This window comes from Sinohyriopsis cumingii, chromosome 1 (assembly GCF_028554795.1).
Source record: "Sinohyriopsis cumingii isolate HCF-2022 chromosome 1, ASM2855479v2, whole genome shotgun sequence".
In the NCBI taxonomy this organism is placed as follows: Eukaryota; Metazoa; Mollusca; class Bivalvia; order Unionida; family Unionidae; genus Sinohyriopsis; species Sinohyriopsis cumingii.
The window spans coordinates 175,932,619-175,960,605 of NC_142961.1; the positions used below are offsets into that span (position 1 = coordinate 175,932,619).

General features: G+C 36.9%; 1 protein-coding gene across 1 annotated transcript in view; it reads right to left on the minus strand.

Moving 5' to 3' along the window:
- Nucleotides 1–4,906: 4,906 nt before the first annotated feature.
- The window catches only part of LOC149808433 (toll-like receptor 1), a 30,709-nt gene continuing 7,628 nt past the window's right edge, over nt 4,907–27,987 (minus strand). The window contains exon 2 of the mRNA XM_089977143.1: nt 4,907–10,200. Coding sequence (XP_089833269.1) covers nt 7,577–9,946 — 2,370 coding nt within the window. The 5' untranslated portion in view covers nt 9,947–10,200 and the 3' untranslated portion in view covers nt 4,907–7,576. The remainder of the gene's footprint in view (nt 10,201–27,987) is intronic.

Below are 27,987 nucleotides of genomic sequence, written 5' to 3' on the forward strand. Positions count from 1 at the left end.
CGTAGGAAGGCTTATTTTTGAAATCTGAGGCTTCTACGGAGAAAGTTCTCGTAGGAGGCTTTATTTGGTCTGGAACGTCTGGTCTGTAGAACTTCCCTGCTGCTTAATGATGTAATATTCTAAGTCGTATTACTCTCTCCAGGTGTAACTTACACTTAGCTCCAAAGACATGGATGGACTCTGCCTATCCAGCTTATGAATTATGATATATCTTCAAGTATATCCTTATAGAACTCGCAGAAAGTGGTAACTATAAGAACCGTAAATCAATCATCTCTAACATCCCACAGCACAGTGGAGAACCTGTAAAACACATAACACCTGGATATTCCATTGTGTAACTGGGTGTAAATTAGTGGCATTTACAAAGGCATGAGTTGAAATGATCAATACACTTTGTGTGTACTTTAATAGATGCTGTGTTACATTAGGATTTGCTGCCCCTATCATGTCATTGTAAAAACATGCAGTGCTACATTGCTATTATTTATAGTCTCAATCAAGTATTCCTTATAGCACCAAAGCGTTGTGTTAAATCAAGTATGTGTAGCCCTAATGTAGTATTAATTGTTCTCCCAACATTATTAATTGTTCTCCCAACATATTATATATTTTTTTATTAATGGATAAGCTATACTCTACATAATAGGTTATGAACTGTTTACAATTAAACCTGTAATTTTTTCATCAAAGGTATAAACATGTACTTCGATCTGTAATTTAGAAGTAGAAAAATATGTGAAAAGCACTTATTCTATATGTTTATATAATGAGTGTAATCATGAACAAAGTGTATGGCTGTATCTTATTTTAATCTTTGATCCTTAGGCCGTCCTTTTATAGTTCAGCTCAGCTATCCTTTTATAGTTCAGCCGAGCCTTCCTTTTTTAGTTCAGCCCAACAAATCAAATCAGTCACAAGAGCTGAATGGAGGCAGCTTTAATTAGTTTTCATCACAACTCACAATAATTAATTTTTTTTGGACAACTGGACTTTAAGAAACTAATCATCGTCTATGCTTTACCTATTTAAATATAAATTATATGGAATTATGCAAATATCGTCATATATTTTGCAACTGAACTCAGTATTACATTAGTAAAACCATTCCATCGTATTTTGTAATTGTATATATGCAAGATTAGAAACAAATCATTCCTTTATTTGTGAAATTCTTTATCTTTTAGAATATAAATTGTTACCTGGTCAAAATTTGGACATTCTGCATGTCCCAGAGATTACATGCAACTCTCTAGCTTTGTGTTAGTTTTGTTTCTGTTACTCAAAGTGGAGATAATGTTGACAATTAATTCGCCTTTTGTTTAATGAAGTAAACGATGCTTTCGTTGACTTGCTGAATTTTAATGCAATTTTGTAATTTCAAGTACATTTCTTAAATATTAGAAAATAATCTAAGTATATTTAAATCACTAACAATACCAAAGCAAGCGTGTATATTAAAGTTCCTGATAAAACTAATCTATTACTATAAATCATATCAATATAGTACTATCCCTAATATCATATTGCCCCCTCCCCCCCACAAATCACATTGGTATTGTGCAGTCCCTCACATAGCACTGGTCCCTAACTACAAATGGTATTGTGCAGTCTCTCACATAGCACTGGTCCCTGACTACAAATCGTATTGTGCAGTCTCTCACATAGCACTAGTCCCTGACTACAAATGGTATAGTGCAGTCTCTCACATAGCACTAGTCCCTGACTACAAATTGTATTGTGCAGTCCCTCACATAGCACTGGTCCCTGACTACAAATGATATAGTGCAGTCTCTCACATAGCACTAGTCCCTGACTACAAATGGTATTGTGCAGTCTCTCGCATAGAACTGGTCCCTGACTACAAATGGTATAGTGCAGTCTCTCACATAGCACTGGTCCCTGACTACAAATGGTATTGTGCAGTCCCTCACATAGCACTAGTCCCTGACTACAAATCGTATTGTGCAGTCTCTCGCATAGCACTGGTCCCTGACTACAAATGGTATAGAGCAGTCCCTCACATAGCACTGGTCCCTGACTACAAAGCACCTCATATAGTACAGTTCTTCATTAAACATTGGTTCATACCTATAAAGAACTTCAGTATAGTACAGTTCTTCATGTAACATGGGTCCCTCACTGCAAAGCAGCTCAGTGCAGAACAAAGCCTCCTTTAAAACTAGTCACTCGCTACAAAGTGCCTCTTTATAATGTAGTTCATCAAATAACATGGGTATGATCATGATTGTATTTTGAGATGACTAATTTATGTAGTGACATTACCTCACTGAAAGTTACTTCACTTATAACATGGTAAGCTTTTATGGTTCACGTGAACAGTGTTATAGTATGGGACAGTGATTAGTATTTTAGCGAGGGACAATGTTAGAGCAAGGGACATTAAACACTGTTATAGTGCGTGACTTTTTATTTGATATAATGAGGGATGGTGAACAGTGTTGTAGCGAAGGAACATGATAAAGAGAGGGTCAGTGAACAGTGGTTTAGTGAAGTACAGTGAACAGTGTTAGAGAGATGAATTTTATGTAGTTAAAGTGAGGGAGAGTAAATAGTTTTGTAGTGAGGGATAATGAACAGTGTTATATTGAGGGTATTGAGCAGTGTTACAGTGAGGGATAGTGAAAACTGTTACAATGAGATATAGTAAACGGTATTGCAGTGAGGGACACTGAACAGCAGTATGGTGAGGAATCATAATAACTTAATATAAACCAGTTTACTGAAAAAGTAGGATTCATTTTGAGATAAACTTTGTGTAATTTTATGTAGCGTTGTTGTGTTGGCCACTCCAAAAATATCAATAAATGAGTGGCAGGGCTTTGCATCACGTTATTTATACTGTAATTTGAATTTCTTTTTACATACTAGTCAGAATACAGTAGCAGTACACGATGGAATATGTCCTGTACAATCACAAGTTTTGATAAGTAAAAAGAGCACAAGTGAGCCTTTTTCTAATTAAAGATCGACCGGTTAAGAAAGGTGCGGTCCACGTGAACCCGTTCCTTCACCATTGGACGGGAGCTGTGAAAAGACTTTGGATTAGTCCATGGTAGGTGCTACAGAAGAGTTTCTCAGACTGATAAGCGGACCACTCGTTGTATGCGAGCTCCATTCAGGTGGCATGGAGAAAGCTTTGTAATAGTTAGCTAAGATACGATTAATATTAGTAACGATCATTAAGTGGTCGACCGAAACCCTTAGTAATCATTCTGTGGTCCACCGAGACCTCGCCGAGACACTCAGCAATCATTAAGTGGTCCGCCGAGACCTCATCAATGCGCAAGTGGTCAACGAAAACAAGTTTGAGAAGCACTGTTCTTGATATAGTACATACTAACTGTAAATAATCTTGCGCAGCGTTTCAGGTGTGTGATTTACATAACACATGTCCACATACTATTTCTGATCAATAAATATGTTCATTATGTGGAACTTAGCTATGGAAAGCCACAGGTACCCGGAGGTGATCAAAATTTTTCCCTGTATTTTATGTAGGTAACAAATAGCGGCTCCGACAACAGTTAGCGGCTTCTAAAATGACGTTGATTACAACATTTCCCTATATTTTGATATGAACTACAATTAGCGGCTCCTACTACAATTAGCGGCCCCTAAATATAGAGAAAGATTATAATGACCATCATTTTTGGAGCTGGTAATTGTTGTTGGAGCCGCTAATTGTTGCCCATATAAAAATATAGAGAAAAAGTTTGATCACCGCCGGGTACCTGCGGCTCTCCATAATATATACTAATACAGAGTGTGATTTTATGTTCTCTACCCTCGCAAAAATACTGCATTTTAGACATAGACCTTGACCAGTCAACATCCTATGCGGTCAGAACTTATTTCTTTTAAGGTTCTTGTGTTGCCTTCAACGTTACTTCTGATTTGAACGTGTATGGTATAAGTCGTACCAATGCTATAAATTTCTATAAATGCTATAAACGTGTATGGTATAAGTCGTACCAATGCTGTAAATTTCTAAGGTTCTAACAGATGTTTAATAGTAACTTTTTTCCAATCATGTATATCAGAGTTTCGCTAAAGAATATCATGTTTATCAATTAACGCGGGCATAGTTTTATACAGTGAAAGGATATTTGATCATTTAATTTCGGAATCTGGTTTCGATTTCATTTGCATGCAGATGTATTTAATATAGCTGTATATACTGCATGGATTATCAATAATATTTTCATGGTATGCTTATATCATATTTATCATCTTAATACTATTGTTGATGTTGTTGCTGTTGTTGTTGTTAGCGAAATTGCGCGTGTTTCTCTTTATTTGTTAATTCGTTCTGTGGAGCGCTCCACTTTATACAATCAAGTTGTTCCCTTTATACAATGCATTGTTGTTGTATTGTGTTCTGTCCTCAATCCACTCTCGTACATACTTCACTCCTCTTGTATACTATTTCCTATACATTTTTGCACACTTTATGGTGAATGTGTCAAAAATCGGCAATTCTGCCTCGACGATTCTGTTATACAGTCATATTGGTGATCTGGCGTTATTGTAAAGGATGGCTACCTATATCATTAGGTGTCACTGCTGCAGTACGCTTCCATAACATCTTACCTCAGTTAACGCCATGAAGTCAATGGAGTGTCAAATATACTTACGCATGTATTAATTAACAAAAATTAGGCAAATCTACTTCTTTATGATTTCTAATTGTGATGAACTAGTTCTTGATGGCAATTTTTACCTGTCTGAAAATCCATATTGATATACATGGGTATTGTTTCGACTACAATTTACAGTTATTTGACTTATTTCTTAGTTTGGGAGCATTAAAGTCCATCAATGTATCTATTGTTACCACCCCATGGTCTTACACTACATAATAAGAAAGAGTTAAACCAACAAGTTTTCTATAAGTTAAAATATTATTTTATTTCCTTTAACTACAAAAGAAAGAATTATAAATGAATTCCTAAAATCTTAAAAGTTCTATTAATTCCAATATTTCCAGTAATCCGACAAAAGCCCAAACGGTATTCCGAATGATGTCACTACAGAACTGGTTTGTCAACAGTACTTAAGAAATCAATGATAAAATCCCAAAATGTCTTTCGACGTATTCGCAGCAATTCCAGTATAACTATAATCGACATAAATTTGAATGAATCCACAATAATTCTGTATAGCTATTAATGTACCCAAATATCCTATAATGAATGTTAGAGTAATGCATTCTAATGAATGATATTAAATTAAATTAATGAATCAATCCTCACAATGAATCTCTTCCAAGACCAAATGTACTATTAAGAAAGAATATTTTCGCGTAATAATTATATTATATAGATATATAATAAGCTGCAGCGAAACAATTTAATACCAGGCTTTCAAATGAAACATTCTTGGTATTTATGCAAAATCAGTAAACAAATCAGCTGATTTATGCAGGCTAATCAGGAAATAGGTTAGAGATCTTTTTCCAGAAACCCACGACCTCCATTCACATATCGTACTAACTCTAATTAAACTTGAAAGTTATAAATGAAATAACGCATGCGTTACACATAATTCATCTTTAAAGTGCAGACTACGATCATAGGATATTAGCATTAAAATGTCCTTGACTAAATGATCTTTATAAAAATATTACGCAAATAATACACATAATATAGATATACAAAAAACGCTATTAATATACTTCCGTAAAGGTAAACACTATGCATTGTCTTACTGTCCATCATTACATAAAAGTTTTATATTGTGCAAAATTGTGTAACAAAGCAGACAGTTCGAAATTGTTTATGTTTTGTATAAATGATATCAGAGCAAGAATTAATTGATATCAATCTGATAGAGAATATAACCTAAGAATGTATATTTGATTACTCTTTGAAAATTACTAATAAATAGGTTGGTGTGCATAGAGAACTTGAAAAAAGATACGAAATTAATGACAGTTAAAATGTTCAGTACATGTTTCATAATGAAATATTCAAGTTTATTACATATCCATAATATATAGATTCCTCCCTGTCAAAGATGAAATCACCTAACAACGATCGCTCGGTACCACCATTTACGGTATATTTGGTATGCATGAGTATGATAAACATTTATATCGCCAGTGGAACCACTTTTGTGTCCATTTAGTTATTATTTCTGCCCTTGATAATGTTATTTTTCCATACTTAAGTGTACTTGGGTACTTGAATTCCTTCTTTCCTCCGTTCCTCTCTCCTCTGAATTTTATTTATACGATATTTAGATATGCAAGAAGAGTTCTGTATGAATATCACCATCAAACGGTTTAACAATTACACACAAACTAGGCACATAGTACAAAGTTTATAAACCAAAACAACTGCACAATGCAAATTCTGGTGTTTACATATAACATGATCACCAAGACGTCAAAGTAGGTGAGATGGAACTGTGGAAAATAATTCTTTTGTTACAAAGCTTGTGTCTTCAAACTTTGCTGATATTAAGTTTGCTATCTTCATGTCCTCTATTTTGGGATTCCATGTAATATATAACAGGTATTTTACGCTAACGCTACCACTGCCATCTAGAATAACAATAATAACTTAAGCAGCAACAACAGCAAGTAAAATATCATCACCATTACTACTAAAATCACCACTAATTGTTCTCGTTTTGCGTTTAACGCCATTCTCAGCGCAATATAGGCTGTACATGGCGGCAAGTATAATTGGTGAAAGAAGAACCCGGGTAAACCCTGGTAAGAACCATCTACCCACGGGAAGCTATTGACAAGATTTCTCACATGCCTACAATGGCCGAGTACTAGACTCAAACCCATGCGGACAGTTATGAGATAACCGTTATCCGTAACGTTGAGCGCTTTAGACCAGTCGGCTACCCTGCCATCAATAATAATAATAATAATAATAATAATAATATTATTCTTATTTTCACCTTAATAACTGTGGTTATTATAATTATTCTCCTCATTATCAGTATATATGGCAGTAACATCTCGAAATAACATGCTAGTTCATACACCTTACCTATCATATTGTTTTCTGATATACACTATATATAATTCTAAATCCAACAGTTCCACAATCAAATATAATGCATACAGTCTAAATTTACTATACCTCACGCCTTTTGGGAGACTATACTTGGCCTGTATGACGATGAGGCTATTAACTCCATGTTCCCTCCACAGAAACGTTGAGAAGAATCTTTTATAGTGCGCTCGAAGAATTTTTTCTCCAGTATGTCGACATGAGCGAAGACACCTCCGAAATAGGGCAACTAGAATATTGTCCCTCTCTTTCAATAATAATCTGTGTTGTTAAAATATGTGGGGTTCTATCTAATTCGATGGTCATTTTTATTTTGCCTGAAATACTTTACAATTTTAAACTTAACGAAAATTACAGCAAACTGTCGAATTGTGAAGTGAAGATTGTATTATTTTTCAGTAATGCCTCTAATGAAATGAAAAAGAAAACAACAACAAACCCAAGAAACACTTTAAATTCTGAAGTAAGAACCAGAAACTTGTTCAGAAACCTACAGTATAACCAGAAACTTGTTCAGAAACCTACAGTATATCCTCCTCAATTAATGGATTTAAGATATCAGTACGTTGCTGTGCTTGGTTCATCAGTGTTTCGGCAGCTAGCGAAATTATTCTATCACATATAATATTCCACGAGGGATGAATTGTTAAGAACTCATTTCTGCTCGACCATGTTGCTCTGGTGTAATGCGCAATCAGATGTTGTATAGATCTCTCAGCTTGGGATATATCTGTCTGCTCCTGCATCAGAACCACAACTTTTCTGTGTTTTTGAATTGCAACTACACATTCTGTCTGGCTCCAGGGCGATTGTACGAAAGCCGGCGTTATAATAGGAACTACCACCAGACTTTCATCGATGCATCGGTGTATCTCATTTATGATGAGCATACCGGGTATGAAATTATTTCCAGTACACAGAACCTCACAGTCTGTGTTCAATTTTTTCATTAAGCCGTTCCTCAACGCAGTTAAAACATTTCTCTCTACGAGATCGGAGTCATGGCTGCAATAAGGAATAAATGCAACGTATCTGAAATTTTCTTGCCTTTGGTTAATAAAACGTTTCAAGATTTCAATATCCTCCATACGGCATTTATTTCGATGCATACGATACACCAAATAAACTATTGCACACGAGCATAAAATAACTAAACCTGTTGCTAGAATAGCTTTCATGAGAATAGCCGAAACCTGACAATCGAATTCAATCTTTTCAAGTGTTTTCTTGTCAAGTGGATAGTGAGCATTTCCATATTTACATATTAATGTTTTCCTGTTGAGAAACTTGATCTTTGTGGAAACACACCACGTAAGAAAACTAAGGTTTTCGCAATTGCATTCAATAGGATTGTCAGACAAGTCGATCGTCAGGTAATGTGAAATAACGTTCAAGTTGTCCGATAGATTCAAACTCACGTTTGGATTGTATCCATACCGATATTTTTTCGAGATTGTGTATCTATCAAGCGAATTTATAAGCCATTTGTGACTGAAATAACCATTGGATTGACTTTCTTTCACCTGATATGAATTTATTTCCTCGAGTGTCTTGTATAAGGAAGGAGGTAAATCTTTGAAACGATTTTTACTCAAATCAATGGACTGCACATTCAACACGCGACTAAGGTCCATTGTAAAATGAATAAGATCGTTCTCTTTCAGATCAAGGAGTGTTAATTTGGTGGAAGGCAAAAAATTTCTCGGGATTAATGAAAGATGATTTTTACGAAGAACAAGTATTTGAAGCTCAGAGTTACCGCGCAGTAAGTTATTGAAATCATCCATTTTCTCCATTTTGTACAATTGATTTTCCGACAAATCAAGAATCTGTAATGAAGGGAAGGAGCTTAAAAGTGAGGGAGATATGTATTCCATGTCGTTCATTGATAAATTTAGTTTCACCAATCCGCGAAAGCTGTATGATCCTGTCAAAGTAACGTTGAGATGAACCAGTCTGTTCCTGCTCAGATGGACAATTTCAATATTATTAGATATACACTGATTGAACTGTATCTCTGTGTCGAGTTGTATTCTTATGTCTGGTTTTACAAACGCCTCAAAGAATACATACTTTAATGTATGAAGAATCTTACAATCTGTTTTCTTTACCGTTTGTTGTCGAAGCGTCTGAATGATACTTATACATCCACTAACATCTATCATTTCGAGTTTTAATAATGAAATGTCGAAATTGATTTCATGTCCGATTCCAATCCATGGCCTGTTTGTGTGTGATACATCTAAATAAAGCCAATTAGAATATGTATCATCTTTGGAGTCCACAACAATTCCAGCTATATTTGCCCAACTTAAATCAAGGTATGTAATGTTCTTTCCTTTAAGCGCATTGAAAAATCTTGTTCCAACAATACCTGGTGTAGGATGGTCTATGCCAAGTCCTTGTAACGACAGATATTTTAGTTTGCTGACTTTACCTTCCAAAGCATTCTCTATTACAGATAATTCCAAATTAATGTCTCCATCTAAATGAAGTGCTAAAAGATCTGGAGTTGATTGGAATACATCTGGATCAATGAAGCTTAGGTCAGGGAGGGCAGATATAGATAGATATCTCAAGTGGGTGAGTCCATCCAAAAATGATTTCTCAATTTTTTCAGTATCGTCAAAGTTAAGAATGGTAAGTTCAGATACATTCTCCCAACTGCTATCGTTGAAAGGACTACTGGGGAATGATTGCGAATATTGATCTGTTCCAATAAGTGTCACTTTGTCAACAAAGTTTGGCAAAGCAGAAGGAAAGTCCACTATCCTTGAAATATCTCTACAGATATAAGAAGTGTCCTCTAAAATGCAAGATCCGGATCGTCCTTGTTCAATAATATGAGCAAGTACAAGACAGATCAAACTCAATATATATTTTATGGACATGTCAAATTGAAGGCAACATTCATATGACTTAGTGTGTTCAGTCGTATGACCCTTTTCCAGAGATGGCTTGTTAATAAATTATTTTCAGTAAAGAGATGTACATTGATTTCGCCTTGACAAGTGCAGCAACGGGTTTTGAAAATATCCTACGTTGATGGAAATTACTTCACGAGTTGAGATTAGTCTCCTGGAACGTGTAGAATAAAGTAATCGGACCCAACAGTATTTATAGTGGCCAAAATTTACCACTACTTCTGAAACGAGAAAAATATATTTTCAAGGCGCTGAAAGAGAGTTTTAAAATGTCTTGCCACCGAAATTAAAATCTTTTGAAGATGTAATCAAGACGAAAGCTTTTATGCAAAGCAATTATCTTGAGCTTATATTAAAAAAAGAATGGATAAATTAACGGTTTAAAATAATCTAGCTTTGATCCTGATGAACGTGTTTTCTTTAGTAACCAAAGTTCTGTGTCACTCACTTACATTTCAAAACATGCACCTGTAAATGTATGGAAGAGTTCAATTATTGAAAAATAGGATACGTTTAGGGAGTAACTTCAATAGTCTTATTAAACACATATATTGAAATATGTAATAAACAATTAACAATATCGTATATCAGCAATATATATATATATATATATATATATATATATATATATATATATATATATATATATATATATATATATATATATATATATTTGAAGCATAGACTGCAGTGTATAGCAGACTTCATCATAAATAATCAAGCAAAATCACACGCATTACAACTTTGAACAATTTAATATTGCAGATAATACTTAATATAATTACTGATACATTATGATTTTATTATAACGGGTTTTATTGCTTTCTACTGAAATTGATGGAAGTGTAAATTACCGTAATAAGAAAAAAAAGTACAAAAAGGTTATTTGAATAATTTGTTGTTCAGGGTATTTTCTAATGTATTATAATATCGTGATTGATTTTTGCTCCTTTTCTAATTCTATCATGTTATCTTTTCCACACTTTTTTCATGACTGGAATATACATTTACCTTTTAGATTACTGTATTTAATAATTTTATACATGAAAGTTCACCGCAATTGAACATGGAAACACATGACATCAAAAACCCTTAGTTAAATTCCGGTTCAATAGTAAGATAAGCCGCCGCATCGAGCGTAGCTTTATCTTTAGCAGTGTGTATAGCTCATCGTCAGGTGAAAACATAACCCCCTCCCTCCTTTGATAGAAACAATAAAAAAGCAATAAAATAAAATGCATCTTGCATTTTGTTTAAGTATTGAGTATTGTGCAAGTTTCCTCTTTCAATATTTTCAATTAGAGACAATTCTCGTTCGGAAATATTACTTATGTATTCCATTTTACTCAGAGTGTTTAAGAAAGTGAAGAACACGTAATCTTATTGTGCCAATTCTATTTATACTAATAGTTGTACAAAATTACAAATGACAATTGGGCCATTTTCTTTTTGTTCTTCTTTCTTTTAATTTCTTTTCGTATTCTATTTTAGTATCGTCCTAAGTAACTACTTTTTAACTCCATTAGTGTTATTTTTATCGTTAATAGTTTTGTCTTTTCGGTTTTTCTTTGCTATGGTTATTTCAACTGTGATCTTTTTTATTATTTTAAAGTAACGTATTTCAGAGCAACACTTTATATTTCGAACTTTGTCCACTTCAGAAAATATGAAGATAATTACAGTTTATAGATTTTATTCACGCAACCTATTCTATTAATTGAAGCAAAGCAATTTGTACTTCATTTCTTTAATTGTAGATATATATTAATTTTGCTAATTCTATGGCAGTTTATTGACCGAAGAACCGTGAGGTAAAGTCGGGGAATTAATAGCTAAACACCCCTTATATTTATGAGCTTGATTTTAAAAACTGACAACATCTTTATGGCATGATATGAATAAGTACGTTTTCTGGCAGCATTCGTTTTTACCAAAAAATCATTGCTTTTAGATTTCAAAGCTAAGACTTCTTTATCACAAATGTCTTAATACACTTGCATTACTTCTAATTTCCAGGCTGTTTTAAAAAAATATCCTTAGCAAACGCGGAGCCTGAGTTGGATCATTTTGGCGGGGCTCCCTGTATTTACTCGCGGGGCCCCCTGTAAGCACGGCATTTGGAAATAATCTTTTAAACAAGTTTTATATGATATTGAACTTAAAATTTTCTTCCATCGCTTTCAAATTACTTTCGCCTTATATATGTATTTTTAAAAATTACTATTGCGTGTAGCCCCTGTGAGCGCGGTGCACGATTGGGCTAAATAGGCCCAATCGGTCTAAGAACGGCACTGATTACGACTCTATGGTCTTAAAATAAATAATAGAAAAGAGTAAGACAGTAATACCGTCGTGAAATTAAAAGTCTTTGAAGAAATGAGTTCAGTTATTTATATAAAAAAATCTCTGAAATATTACATTGGAAACTTTATGTTCGACAAAGGAGACGCACAATCATATCCAGACTCATTCTGGAAGACATAAGTGTAATTTTTTAAAATTAAAGTCGAAGCATTTATTAGATTGTCTACGGACAAAACGAGGTTTAAATCTGGGTGTTTGTTTTGAGTCAATAAACTGTTTCAATCCCAAACACTATATCTATTCTAAACATTTCAGATTTTTGATTTTTAGAAGTTTAAAAAAGTGGTGTAACTTTCTCTCGCTTCTGTGTGCTTCTCCTTGGTGCGTCTAAGGTGTAAAGACTTATATTGTACATTGACTATACTTTTCGGTTAAATGTATCGGTGGGTCCTGTTCGCTTTATTCCATAAATAGTTCGTTCCATTATTGTACTATAACATAACCACACACTGAAGTATTACCACTCGTACATCTGAGTGAAGACAATGGGTTGGACAGTGAGTCAAAAGGACCGTATCTTATATTTCAATTTTTAAATCCAATTCATTACTGATTTGGAACATCAATAGACCCCAAATTCCGCTTTGACCATATTCTGTTTTGTCCTCATGTTCATGAATGGATTCAAGATGTACGACAGTGTTTCCTAATATTTATGTATCCGCTTAAACAGCAGGTATTCCAGCGTTTATGTCTCTGGGAAGGACTATTGTTTCATGAACAAGACATAATTTCAGAGGAACGTTATCGAATTCAATGCGTATTTCAAATATAACTTCATCACATGAATGAAGATGATTCATTTGTTTTCCAGCTGAAAACAAAACTTAACAATACAACATTTGTTCAGTAGATTGGTTGATTATTTAAAATCGAAATAGCTGGAATTCCTTTTTGTAATCGATGAAGCAGCGTAATCATAGCACGGTAGTTTTTTGCAATAGTTGATAATATGCTTTTGAGAATTTAAATAATTTTAACTGAAAACGTCACAAATGATATGCAATTTGACTTTCTTTTCATTCCTGTATATGTACTGTATTTCTAAATCACAGACGCACGGAATAATATTGGGCCATGAAGTTATAAGGGGTCATGAAGTTATTTAGGGTAATGGAATGATATCGGGCCATGATAGTAGTATAGTGGGCCACCTTAGCGTCAAGGGGACTTCAGTGTTAAACTAGGGTATATCAATTCTGGCGTCAAGGGGAATTTAACATGGGGAAATTTAACATGGAGTGAATGGGGAATGGAACATATCGACAACGATTGGGATACCCTGGCGTCAAGGGGAATTGAACATGGGAATATATCGTGGGACTATCTAGCCTCAAGGGAAATTGAACATGGGAATATATCGTGGGACTGTCTAGCGTCAAAGGAAAATTAACATGGGAAAATATCGTGGATTATAAACACGTATACAGCATGAAACAAATTGGGAAGGCAAGAAAGCCAATTCTTTTCGAGACCTATGGGTGACCATTACATTCACTTCACTTGTTATCTGCTATCCACACACGGAATGCTGCCATAACTAACCACACATTTAGTATCCATACACGCAAAGGTGCCATAACTAATCACAAAATTTACTATCCACACACGCGAAGAAGAAAAAAACAAACACAAAATCAACTATCCACACACGCGAAGGTGCCATAACTAACCACAAAATATACTATCCACACACGCGAAGAAGCCAAAATAACCCAAATTATACTATCCACACACGGGAAGAAGCAAACATAAACCCCAGTCTACCTTCCACACACGGGAAGGAGCCAAAACATAACCACAAGCTACAATCCACACACGGGAAGAAGCAAAAAATTAAACACCTATATACTATTCACACACATGAAAAAGCCAAAACATAACCACAATCTACTATCCACACACGGGAAGGAGAAAAACAAACCCTTATTATACTATCTACAAACCCCAATATATACTATCCGAACACGCGAAGAAGCAAAAACATAACCAAAATCTACTATCCACTGACGCGGAGAAGCCGAATTAAACCCAAAATCTAATATCCACACACGCAAGGAAGCCAAATCATAACCATAATTTACTATCCACACATGCGAAGAAGCAAAATTAAACCCAAAATCTACTATCCACACACGCGAAGAAGCCAAATCATAACCATAATCTACTATCCACACACGTGAAGAAGCCAAATTAAACCCAAACTATACTATCCACACACGCGATGAAGCAAAAACATAACCAAACTATATTATCCACACACGGGGAGAAGCCAAAACATAACCAGAATCTACAATCCACACACGCGAAGAAGCAAAATCATAACCATAATCTACTATCCACACACGCCATGAAGCAAAAACATAACCTAACTATACTATCCACACACGCATGGAAGCATAACAAACCCAAAATATCCTATCCACACACGCGAGGAAGCATAATAAGCCCAAAATATACTATCCACACACGGGAAGAAGCCAAAACATAACCAAAATCTACAATCCACACACGCGAAGAAGCCAAATTAAACCCTAACTATACTATCCCCACACCCCGGGAAGCAGAAACAATCCCCAATAATCTAACATCCACACACGCGGAGAAGCAAAAACAAAACCCAATTACACCATCCACACAGAAGGAAAGTTAAACAGCCACACACTTTACTATGCACACAAACGTGCGTGAGTGCTTACAAACCCCAATAATATTTTATCCACACACGCCGAAAAGCATAACAAACCCAAAATCTACTATCCACACACGCGAAGAAGCCAAATTAAACCCAAAATCTACTATCCACACACGCTGACAAGCCTAATCAAACCCCAAACTATACTATCCACACACGCCGGGAAGCAGAAACAAACCCCAATAATCTAATATCCACACACGCGGAGAAGCAAAAACAAAACCCACTTATACCATCCACACAGAAGGAAAGTTAAACAACCACACACGCTACTATCCACACAAACGTACGTGAGTGCTTACAAACCCCAATAATATACTATCCACACACGCCGAGAAGCATAATAAACCCAAACTATACTATCCACACACCCGAAGAAGCCAAATTAAACACAAAATCTACTATCCACACACGCTGACAAGCCTAATCAAACCACAAAATATACTATCCATACACGCGGAGAAGCAAAAACAAACCCCAAACTATACTATCCACACACGCGGAGAAGCATAAAGAAAATCCAATTATACCATCCACACAGAAGGAAAGTTAAACAACCACACACTCTACTATCCACACAAACGTACGTGAGCGCTTACAAACCACAATAATCTACTATCCACACACGCCGAGACACAAAATCAAACCCAAACTATACTATCCACACACGTGGAGAAGCAAAACCATAACCAAAATCTACTATCCGCACAGGTGGAGAAGCAGAAACATAACGAAAATCTACTATCCACCCACGCTGACAAGCCTAATCAAACCCCAAACTACTATCCACACACGCTGAGATGCAAAAACAAACCCCAATAATCTACTATCCACACACGCGGAGAAGCAATAATAAACCCAATAATACCATCCACGCAGAAGGAAAGTTAAACAACCACACACTCTACTATCCACACAAACGTACGTGAGTGCTTAAAAAAAACAATAATATACTATCCACACACACCGAGAAGTATAACAAACCCAAAATCTACTATCCACACACGCGAAGAAGCCAAATTAAGCCCATAATCTACTATCCACACACGCCATGAAGCCAAATTGAACCTTAACTATACTATCCACACACGCCGAGAAGCAGAAACAAACCGCAATAATCTACTATCCACACACGCGGAGAAGCAAAAACAAACCCCAATTATACCATCCACACAGAAGGAAAGTTAAACAACCACACACTCTACTATCCACACAAACGTACGTGAGTGCTTGCAAACCCCAATAATATATTATCCACACACGCCGAGAAGCATAACAAACCCAAAATCTACTGTCCACACACGCGAAGAAGTCAAATTAAACCCAAAATCTACTATCCACACACGCTGACAAGCCTAATCAAACCCCAAACTATACTATCCACACATGTTGAGAAGCAAAAACAAACCCCAAACTATACTATCCACACACGAGGAGAAGCAAAAACAAAATCCAATTTATCATCCACACAGAAGGAAAGTTAAATAACGACACACTCTACTATCAACAGAAACGTACGCGAGCGCTTACAAACCCCAATAATCTACTATTCACACACGCCGAGACGCAAAATCAAACCCAAACTATACTATCCATACACGCGGCAAAACCATAACCAACATATACTATTCACACACGCGGACAAGCAGAAACATAACTAAAACCTACTATCCACTATCCATGTAGTATCGCCTCACGCACGAGCTGAAGTGTTAGCTCAGATCTGTGCCAGCAATCTCGAAGACGACATAAGTGAGCTTGAATCAACGCTCTCCACTTATGCCACAAAACCAAGAGTCTTGATTCACGCCAAAAGAAACTCGTTCCGTCCATAAAAATATTATCACATTTGAGAAACGCAAAATTAAACTTCCAAAAATCTGAGAACGACGGTTTACATCTACAAAGTGAAATGTTAAGTGTTCAAGTAGTGTGTAAAACTTAGTCAAATTACATTTTTTATAGTGAAGACGAAACAATCTATTTTCCAAGGAGAAAGCAAACGCCAAGCGACAGTGGCAATCCGTGTCACACACCACTTTTCAAAATGTATTAGCAGAGGTTTGTGCTAGCGATTTTGAAGATGATAAAATTATCTCATATCCAAAACCATTTCCATCCACTACAGAATGAGATCGAGAGATTGAGAGAACAACGGTGGTAAATCCAGTAGGATTACAGAACCAGCACGACCAGTGAAGAAATAAATTTGTTTGGTACCTCATGAAGATTATATTTTTACAATCTAGGTGACCCAAAAGTGACTTGCATAAAAATTTAGAACGATGACATACACCTACAAAGTTACATTAAATGGTTTACATCAATGGTTGCTATTTCTTTGTTATTAAATGTTCGTTCAAACGATATGTGTGCAAGCGAAAGCTAACACACACACGCACGCACACGCACACAAGTGTTACTGCATTGGGTGACAGTAGAACGGGCAGTACTTTAGTCTGGAGTGTTTAGAGATGGACAGATAGACTTAACATTACAGTGGAGAGAGAAGGAAAGAATGGTAAAGAAAAAACAAACGTAGGACACCATTTTTGGTTCCGTTATTCTTGCGGTATTATAGGACAAAGATTATTGAGACAACCATACATTCTATGTGAAATATGTTCCTTGTTTTCATTCATTCATCAATTTCATAAAAAGGTAATGCGATATTTATTGTCGACTGACTGCTTAACATTTGTTTAACATATCTCAGATTTAAGATATGTCCTGTGTTTCGCAGCACACACTACAAACAATGTTGCAAAGTTTTCACAAATCTAAGGTCGGAGAAAAAAAAAACAGCACCATAACGCTCCTTGTTCTATCCACAGTCTAAACTGAGAGAAAATAGGTCGAATATTGTCATTCTTGAACATTGTTACATTTTTTCCGAACATGTGTTTTGGTTTTAGAATTCAGAGTTAACCATAGGCAGGGTTATACAGTGCAATGTCACTCGCGTCATTCTTGAAAAAGCCTTCTGTTTGTTTCCTTCTTGAAAAACGGTAGATCTAATGTTAGAATTTTTTCCGTGACACATTGCAGTGTCAAAATAAAGAGAAAGCTACGATACCTGAATTGTACAAGCTCGTCAGCTCAAGATTTTATTTCATCCAACGATTTACTGATTTACAATTTGTGAGGATGTAAGTGTTTAAAAAAATATTACATGACAAACGGAACAGTTCAAAGAAATATGGTGACTACTGATCACAATTTTGGAGAGGTATCTTCAAACAGGCACAGATACCATTAGGATTTCAATCAAAACTACTATGACGGAGAGAGAGTGTTATTCCTACTGTAGAACATATCACAACACTTACGTTTGTTTTTACAGTATATTTTCCTTAAGAAAGATTCAAAGAAACACATATTCCACTTAGATAATCACAGCCATAGAAAAAATACACCATTATTAAATATCACCAGAGTGAACTGAAGATTATGGAAACTAAAAATTCCTCCTTTTTTGATAACGTGGATGTAAAGTTCTCACAGAATAGTTCATCCAAATATGCTGTGATGTATTTGACTATAAAACTGACACAATTTCTGTGGGATCGCCCAGGGTACGATTGTTTTTGCGTTAGTTTTACTTTTTCAATTATTTTATAAATCGCCTAGCAGTGAAACACGACCTATCTCGACACTGTGTGAAGAGCTACTGAAGTAGATTCTTTTCTTTTTTTTGGGGGGGGGGACACCAGACAGATGCCCCCCCCCCACCTAGCCAAAGATAGTAAAGTGTTTATGTGTTTATGTATCCCCCGAAGGTGTGTTGTATGTGTCATTTAATAAAAAGAATTTTTTTTTTCAGAAATAGTTGGTTGGGGTATTTCTAAGAAGTCCTAGTGTTTCTGTTCATCTGAGAACGGTTTCTATTACCTGCTCGGAATTCCTTCCCTAGGTTTCATAGTTGACCCTTGCTAGGGGTCACCTATGTCCCGTGTGTGCTATGTGTGTGTCCTATATGGTATGACTGCTATATATTTATCCATGTTGGGACAGCAAATTATTATCAAAGTCAATTCGAAGTGAACGCGGTAAGAAAATAATTCTAGCCAATTAAATCGTTTATGATGAGTGATGCATTGTTTTGTTCGAAGTTAGTGTGGCAAAATAATGCCTACGCTCTCCTTCCCGTGTGTGGATAGTAGATTATGGTTATGTTTTGGCTCCTTCCTGTGTGTGGATAGTAGATTGGGATTTATTTTGGCTTCTTCCCGTGCGTGGATAGTATAATTTGGGTTTAATTTGGCTTTTTCGCGTGTGTGGATAGTAAATTTTGTGGTTAGTTACGGCACCTTTGCGTGTATGGATAGTAAATGTGTGGTTAGTTATGGCACCATTCCGTGTGTGGATAGCAGATAACAAGTGAAGTGAATGTAAGGGTCACCCGTAGGCCTCGAAAAGAATTGACTTTCTTGCCTCTCCAATTTTTTTTCATGCTGTATAAGTGTTTATAATCCACGATATATTCCCATGTTAATTTTCCCCTGACGCTAGATAGTCCCACGATATATTCCCATGTTCAATTTCGCTTGAGGCTAGATAGTCCCACGATATATTCCCATCTTCAATTCCCCTTGACGCCAGGGTATCCCAATCGTTGTCGATATGTTCCATTCCCCATTCACTCCATGTTAAATTTCCCCATGTTAAATTCCCCTTGACGCCAGAATTGATATACCCTAGTTTAACACTAAAGTCCCCTTGACGCTAGGGTGGCCCACTATACTACTCATGAGGTTATATGGAGCCATGGGCCATGAAGTTATATGTGGCCATGGAATGATATGAGGTCATCATACGGGGCCATGGAATGATATGGGGCAGTGAAGTTATATGGGCCCATGCTAAGTAACTACACTGCTTGCTGAAAATTTGGGTATATAATTACACAGGAAAGAAACAGTCACTATATGAAAACCTGGATAAGCAGCAGGGAAGTTCTACAGACCAGACGGTTCCGCCAAAATAAAGCCTCCTACGCGAACTTTCTCCGTAGAAGCCTCAGATTTCAAAAATAAGCCTTCCCACGAAAATTAATTTGCGTAAATTCGTCCCCGATTGCAATTTTTGTGAGCAAAATCAATGATTCTGGACAAGTAAAAAACGAAGATTTTTGGGGGGGGGGGAAATTTATTCTGGTGTCGACGAAGTTTGTCAGGATTTGGCTGCAAGTCTCATGAATAAATTTGATCAAGACCGATTCGATATCTACTACGCGGATCATGAAGATTAATCGTGATAAAACCATGCGGTGTTGCCTGGGCGCGGCTGAAGAAAATTTTGAATTTGTTTATGTCCATATCGCCGTTACACCAAGTTTGATGAATATTTCTTAGCGTGTGAGTATCGACGCCATTGAAAACTGATAAGATATTGCAATTGTCTCTAATCACCTTTGGAATTTGCGTATATCGCTGCGTCACGTAAATAACATCGGTGTTCTTGTGTCGGCCACGCGAGAATATCCTAGCCGGATTAGTTTGCTTATCTAGCATAACATCATCGAATACGACAAGATTATTAACATCGCCATCTAAATTTTCCACTGATGGAGCTTCATTGATGTCTGTGATGAATTCGATTGTGCCTTCGTCGGTATTGTCGCTAAATTCCTTTAGTACTTGATAACAACGCTGATCATCAACGGACGGTGCAACCAAATACAATTTGTCCCATTTTAGCCATCGCATTATCAAATTTAGCAACAACTGCGTCTTTCCAGAACCAGACGGGCCAATAATTATCATCCTTATCGAATTTGGTAACACCGCGTTGTGTTTCACCTGCTCGCGTCGCTTCGTGGCTGAAAAATCAATTACATTCATGTTACTAGAATACATGGATTTATATTGTGTTAAGTGTCGCACTCACACAGCTACGTTGAATCCAATCGAAATTGTCACACGCAATAACAGGAACGCAATCAAGGGAGAATGCGAAGTTTGTAGCACGCGAAAGTTTAAATTTGTAAAAAAAAAAATAGAACCGGAGGAGACATTACCGCCTCCATGAAAAATCTACCCGGGTTGCCCTGGGCGAAATATCCCGGAGAGAAGCATCTGCCAGGATACAATTACTGCGGACCCGGCACGAGGCTTGATATAAGACTCAACGATAATAATCAACCAAATCCCGGCGAAGATCCAGTAAACGCCATCGATAACGCGTGTTACTATCATGATCTTGCGTATCGTAGCGGGGATTTACAACAAAGACATCTCGCTGATATTAGGCTAATTCATGCAATAGACGCGATTCCTGACAAAAGTTTCAAAGAAAAATTGGCAACTTGGTTGATAAAAGGCGCAATGAAAGGTAAATTAGTATTCGGTGCTGGTAAATAATAATGGAGCAGATATATTATTCTCCGCGAGGATTCTGGCGAGGAAAATCAGCAATTGCCAAACTCGCTAAAGCCGCTAAAGTAAAACAATCCACCGCTGAATCGTGGTTATCGAAACAGGCAGTCTGGCAAATATATCTTCCTCCGCCTAAGAAAATACCATATGCAAGTTTCACCGTCAGTGTCCCTAATGAAGTCCATCAGGCTGATTTAATGTTTCTTCCTTACGATACCGTCGACGGAGTCACATATAAATATGTCTTGACAGTCGTTGATATCGCCAGCAGGTATAAAGAAGCGGAACCGTTATCGAATAAAACAGCAACGGAGATCGCTAAGGCGTTTAGCGAAATTTATTCACGATCTCCATTAACATGGCCGAAGCTTCTCCAGGTTGATCCAGGTCGAGAATTTCTTGGCGCGGTTACTTCACTGATGAAAAAGAATAATGTTAAAATCCGTCGCGGTATTGTAGGTGTTCATCACAATCAAGCTATCGTTGAGAGATTCAACAAAACTCTTGCAGAACGATTATTCGGATACCAATACGCGCGTGAATTTATTCAAGATAATCGATCTCATGATTGGGTATCAAGATTGCCTCATGTGATTAACGCGTTAAATAACGAAGTAACTCGAACAATAGCAATGAAACCCGCAATTGCAATTACAAAATCGAATATACCCCTAAAGCGAGATTCCACAATTCCACCTGTGCTAGGTAGCGTCACGGTCCGGTATTTAAGAAGGCGAGGCTGAAGGAGGAAGAAAAAGAGCAACCGATCCAAATTGGAGCGTAACAACACACAAAATATCAGCCGTAACAAGATCATCGGGAAGACCAGCAATTTATTTCCTAGATTCGCTAGCGCCACAACGCGGATTTACCAAGGAGGAATTACAAATAATACCGAAAGATACTCAACTACCGCCAGCGTCATTAATGTGAAACCGAATTCTACCTAACTGAGATAATTTTCTTACTCTCGACACGGCCAGATACACTAAATTTGACCAGGAAATTCTATCATCGACGATCCAAACTTGACCATCCACGGTTAATCCCTGCGATGAGTGTATCGTTGTTGCGTAGCCTAATTTCCATGGCGATCTTTCTGCGTTTATCGCGTCATTAACAAGATTAATATCAACAAGAATAATATCGTTCAGTACCAAGATCTTTTCCTCTCCGCAGGGTAAAGTAACACTGATATTTTGTTTCCTGGTATCAGCGGGCCTGTAACACAACGGCACCTGCAATGTTGGAAATTTCTCGCAATGAAGCTTGAATAACATATTCTGAATAACATCGCGAACAATTTTCCTACTAGCAACAATCAGATGATCGGGACGCCACAAATTTAGAAAAATATCCATCGGAGTCTCGTCGATTATTCTTCTCATCACATCGCATTGAAACTTATTCGGTTGTAATCGAATTATTTTCTTAAACTCAGTCAGTAAAATATCATCGGATCTATAATCGGCGTCGATTTCCTCATAATAGTCAACGAAGTTCCTGAGCCATTCGTGAGGAGATTCTCCATCAATAGGATCAGGCTGGCCATGATCTCCGCACATTACTACGGCGGTATTTTTCCCCTCCAGCCAGATCAGGAACGATTTTAATACAACTAAATTTACTGTGCAAATTTCATCAAATATTATAATTCTGTTGATATATTTATTTCCCATACGAGCCGAATCCCATAATCCACCGCTGTATTTGAAATAACTGTGATACGTACAAGAATCAACGCCGCGTTGCCTTATTTCTCGCGCTAATCTGTGAGTTGGAGTCAACACTATCATATCAGATTTCGCAAATAAATTTATCGCTCTCGTTGTTTTCCCGCTACCACCAGGACCATTCATGTAAACGAATTTGTTACGTGAAATCGGGTCAAATGCAGATGCAGCCGTCGATATTTTCTCAAATTTATCTCGATGAAATTTATCGCAATCTTCGACATCGGCGTCCTCACAGTAATCTAGGATATCCTCGTTTTTTATCCTCCAAGTTCCCCAAGAACCATCGGCGATTAAATTCTCCAGCCTATACTGGTATTTCTTATCGATATAAAACGAGTCCGTTGCAACCCTTACCGCGATATCAGAAAATTTATTTATCATCGATAGCAAATTTATACTCACATAAGCGAGCATCGAAGACCTCAAATGCGTATACTGCGCTGATTCTCCATCGAGATAGCTAATTACGGTACCTAATTTTTCTCCGTCAATGATAATATTCTCTCTGTTGCAGAATATTCCTCGCGATACCGTATCGGCAATAATAAAGTCCATTTCGGCGTCGTTGATAAATAACCTAGCGTGTCGGTGTTTATGATCAACGGATCCTCCTTGAGTAAATTTGCCAATTATTTTTCTTCCGATATCTTTCGCGTTTTCACAATCCGTCGGCAACCACACTTCAGTTTGTTTCCTGTATGATATAATCGCCTCACTCACCGTCAACGATATTAACATTGACGAATCCAGCATATATCTCAACAACACCGTAGGGACCCATCTGCGTTGAGATAAATGCCGACCAAACCAAATATAACAAATTTTATGTAAATTTTCAGCAAACTCGAATGAGGTAACATAAGCGAATCCCGTCATGACAAAATCGGGCAACGGTCCGTTAATTGCTACCCTTGTCATCTCGCTGGTGGGATGGCCAAATTTAGCAAAATAATCCGCACAATCACCATATCCGAGGAAACTTCCAGGATAGCACGCGCTCATATCAACGGAGATCATATCTTCGAAATAATACTTGGTATTCCACAATCCGCCATGGCCGTATTCGATACAACTAAGTTGAATATCAGTGAGAAATTCGTTCCTTGTAGGTTTCCACGAATTTCTTTCTCTGGCAGCGTGAGCAGCAACAGACGGAACAGTAAAACAATTTGTCAGTAACTGATCAGGATTTGACGAATATTTCACCGCGATATTTTTCATAGATTCATGTAATTTTTCATCACGGTAAATATCTCCTCGCGGCAATATAAACTGATCATATCTTTCTTCGCTCGAAAATAACCAAACCGATATCGGATCAGATGCGGCTAATATTTTGATATATCGGAACATAGCATCGGAATTGTCCTTTGCGCCTTCAACGGGATAAAATTTAACAACCCGATCTCGCGGAAATATCATTACCGACTGCGACCACGCATGTGAATTATGATCAACAATTTCGATTGGTACTCCTCGAGATCTATACGGCGACGAATATAATATTTCTCCCGATAGCGTTTTCACCGTGATAGGAAATTTAAGTTTCTTGCTCAACACAGCAACATCGTCAATCGATGCGCCATCAACAACTGTCTTTGCCCACGCGTTAATTTTATTCAATCTCAACTGAGTCAGACCAGATCCACGACGAGCGTTTTTCATATGCTCGATAACACGCTCAGCCACGCAGTTTATCATCGGCGATTCTTTCATCGCAGGTAGATTTTTCATGTCGGGATTATTATTTAGCCGATAAATTCCATAAACAACAGCGCTAGATGGATACGCCCTGGCATAATAAGGACCGTCAATTCCCAATAATAATCCCGGCTTCGAATTTTTATCAAGAACGACGTTTTTCTTACTGCCACGCACTGGATCTCGTTTATCGCGAATAATCCAAGTATCGTCAGGCATTTGTGCAATAAATTTTATTCCGAAGATAAATCGTTCTTCTTTATGTTCGTTTTTTATATGCTCGATTATCTTCTTCGCTCGCTCCAGATTCATCGTAGCATCAACAGAGTTAGTTTTCCATGTCGACCAAGTGTGAACCGCTCCATCATCGAAAAATTCTTTTTTGGCACGATCAGCCTCAGGAATGATATATTCTGCCTCATCAAGATCAAATGCATCCATTATTATATTTTAGACAAATGTTTAAATTATAATGAATAAATGTTCGTGGATACCAATCGGATCAACAAAATCATGCGACAAATCCTGCAGAGGCGATTATTGTGGTGCTCACATATATGCGATTCGACGAGGCAGTAAAGGACCACAACGGTGTTTAGTTTGCCAAGTTGGCACTCGAGGAAAGACTCGATTGTGTTTATCCTGTGGAGGGAAAAATTATCGAGAATTGCGCCGATATTATGAAAAAAGATCCTCGTCGATAATAACTTGCGAAGAAGATTATATTAATCGATTCAAGGCAAATTACGATTTAAACAAACAGAATATTGTATATGGAACTGAAATCGACGATTCCTCCAGCAACAATCACGCACGAGTATAGATCTCATCCAACCATTGATGGATATGAAGCATCTTCGGATGGTGTTGTCAGAAATATCAAAACGAAAAATCAAGTCGGTGGTGTTAATAGATTTGGATATCTCAAAATTACCATCGGTAATGATAAAAAACGAAGATATACGACTTATTTCTGTCACAGGTTCGTATACGAGTGTTATCACGGACCAATAAAAATCGGTCTTGTTATCGACCACATTGACGGAAATAAACTTAACAACAAACTATCCAATCTCCGGGCTGTAACTCAAAGTGTAAATTGTAAATTTAATGGCGGATATCGATCAGCTAAGGCGGTAAAATCATTAAATCGAGAAACAAATGAAGAAATTGTATTCACGTCGATGAACGCCGCCGCAAGGTATTTTGGTATTAATCAAGCATCGGTGCAACGCGCGGCAGAAAAAATAATCAACGCAGCATTTTCCTATGAATTTGGCGAATGGATCGAGTTTTACTATATTCCGATAATATCCGAAGAAAATTAATTGAATATTACAAAAATTATATATGGACGAAGAAAATATAAATAACATCATCGAAGCCATCGATGATCTGAGAAAGAAAAAAATAAATCTTCCATCGGATCTAGACACGAATAAAATTCGATCCGAATTCGAGACGATTGTTCAGGGAGAACTCGAATACAAATACACGCTGCCGTCAGAGTACAAATTAATAAAAAAGATCCAAATTGCCATGTATCAATCACTTGCGACTGTCAGCGATGATCAAATCGAGGATTTTGTTAAATTATCTACGCTAGTGGAAAAAGCTAGGTTGATTTTATCGGATGCATATGAATCAAAAAAAATTACAAGCTCGCGTGTCAGACAACTGAAAAAACTTGTCGATGAGAGCAAGGCCAAGGAAATTTCTGATCCTTGAATTTTCCTGAAGATTTCCGCAAACAAAAAAAAAACAAAAATTAAAAAAAATCTTCCAATTTTGAAAATTTCCCCGGTTTTTATTTATTTTTTTGGCCCATTTTTCCCTGGTGTACAGATTCAAAAAATCTGCGATTCTCACGATTTTACCAGCAGATTGATACTTATCGTTTCCCCGCGTATATCAAGCAAATTTCCTTTCTGATCCGTTAGTTTGAAATTTATCCTTGACAACAATCGATTATGACATCTTAGGTAAAACGGATTCACTGGCTCCTTTATTATCAAATAACCAGGAGAAGCGCTAGGTGAAAACGAATACAATATAAATCCCTGCTGCGCCTGATTTGACTCTGACGAATCAACATTGTAGCTGCCCTCGACAACATCCGCGTGAAGATAAATCGCGATAACTTCCGTTATGTTAACGATACCTGGCGAGATATGCCGCCCCTGCCCGGCGGGATCGTTATTGTGTTTGAGAATCGATTCTGATTGTATTTTTTTAGTCCACGCGGCATGTAACTTCGGAAATAAATCATCGATGGTATCAGTAACAGATTTTCTCATTTTATCAACATCATAATCGGGAAATTTGAAATTTGGTAGCGTTTCCTCGGTTAATCCAAATACTCTCATGAATTTTTGTTTTTCTCCTGAATTTCTGATCAACTCGAATTTGCTAATAGGAAGAACATAATCGGCAATTGATATCTCGTCGACTATCGCCTGAATAAACATACCATGATAATATTCAACATCATTCGCGAGTTGATTTAAAATTTTCACGCGTTTGATAATTTCGCTACATGAGCCTGATTTATTTAAGATGCATTCATGAAAGGATTCCCGCAATAAATTTAAATGTAATTTATGTTCTTGATTAAATTCGTTGATGGTTCTTCTTATCGAGATGCCTTCTATGGGGAATATTTTCCTGTTAATGTGGGTAGCGTCGAAGATTTTCACACCGGGGGAAATTTTGGGAAGAACCAACCACGAGAGAATTTTTTCGTCCCTAAAAGTAAAAGCGAACATTAACATGTTAAATTTGTGGATGTTCACGAAGCTGATGGCAGTGTGGATTAGAGACTTGTGTTTGATATCTCCGTACCATCCTTCGTCGGTGGTAAAATCTGATTTTTTTGGCTCCGGTTGCTCTGGAGGAGCTTCCTCGTGAAAACCTGGAATAAAAACATCTGGTTTTTCTGGTTTTGCCAGAGGTGCGATTTCAGGCCAACCTAATATGGTCCTAATCGATGATTGGTAAATATCTACCATGTACGGTGATTTCACTTCTATCATCGATGACAGTGTTGGATCGTGCGCAGATATCTTTATTCCCGGAGTAGCATCGCCGGTTATATTTGATATTCTACTGGTAAATTCCTTACCTAGTTGCTCAATT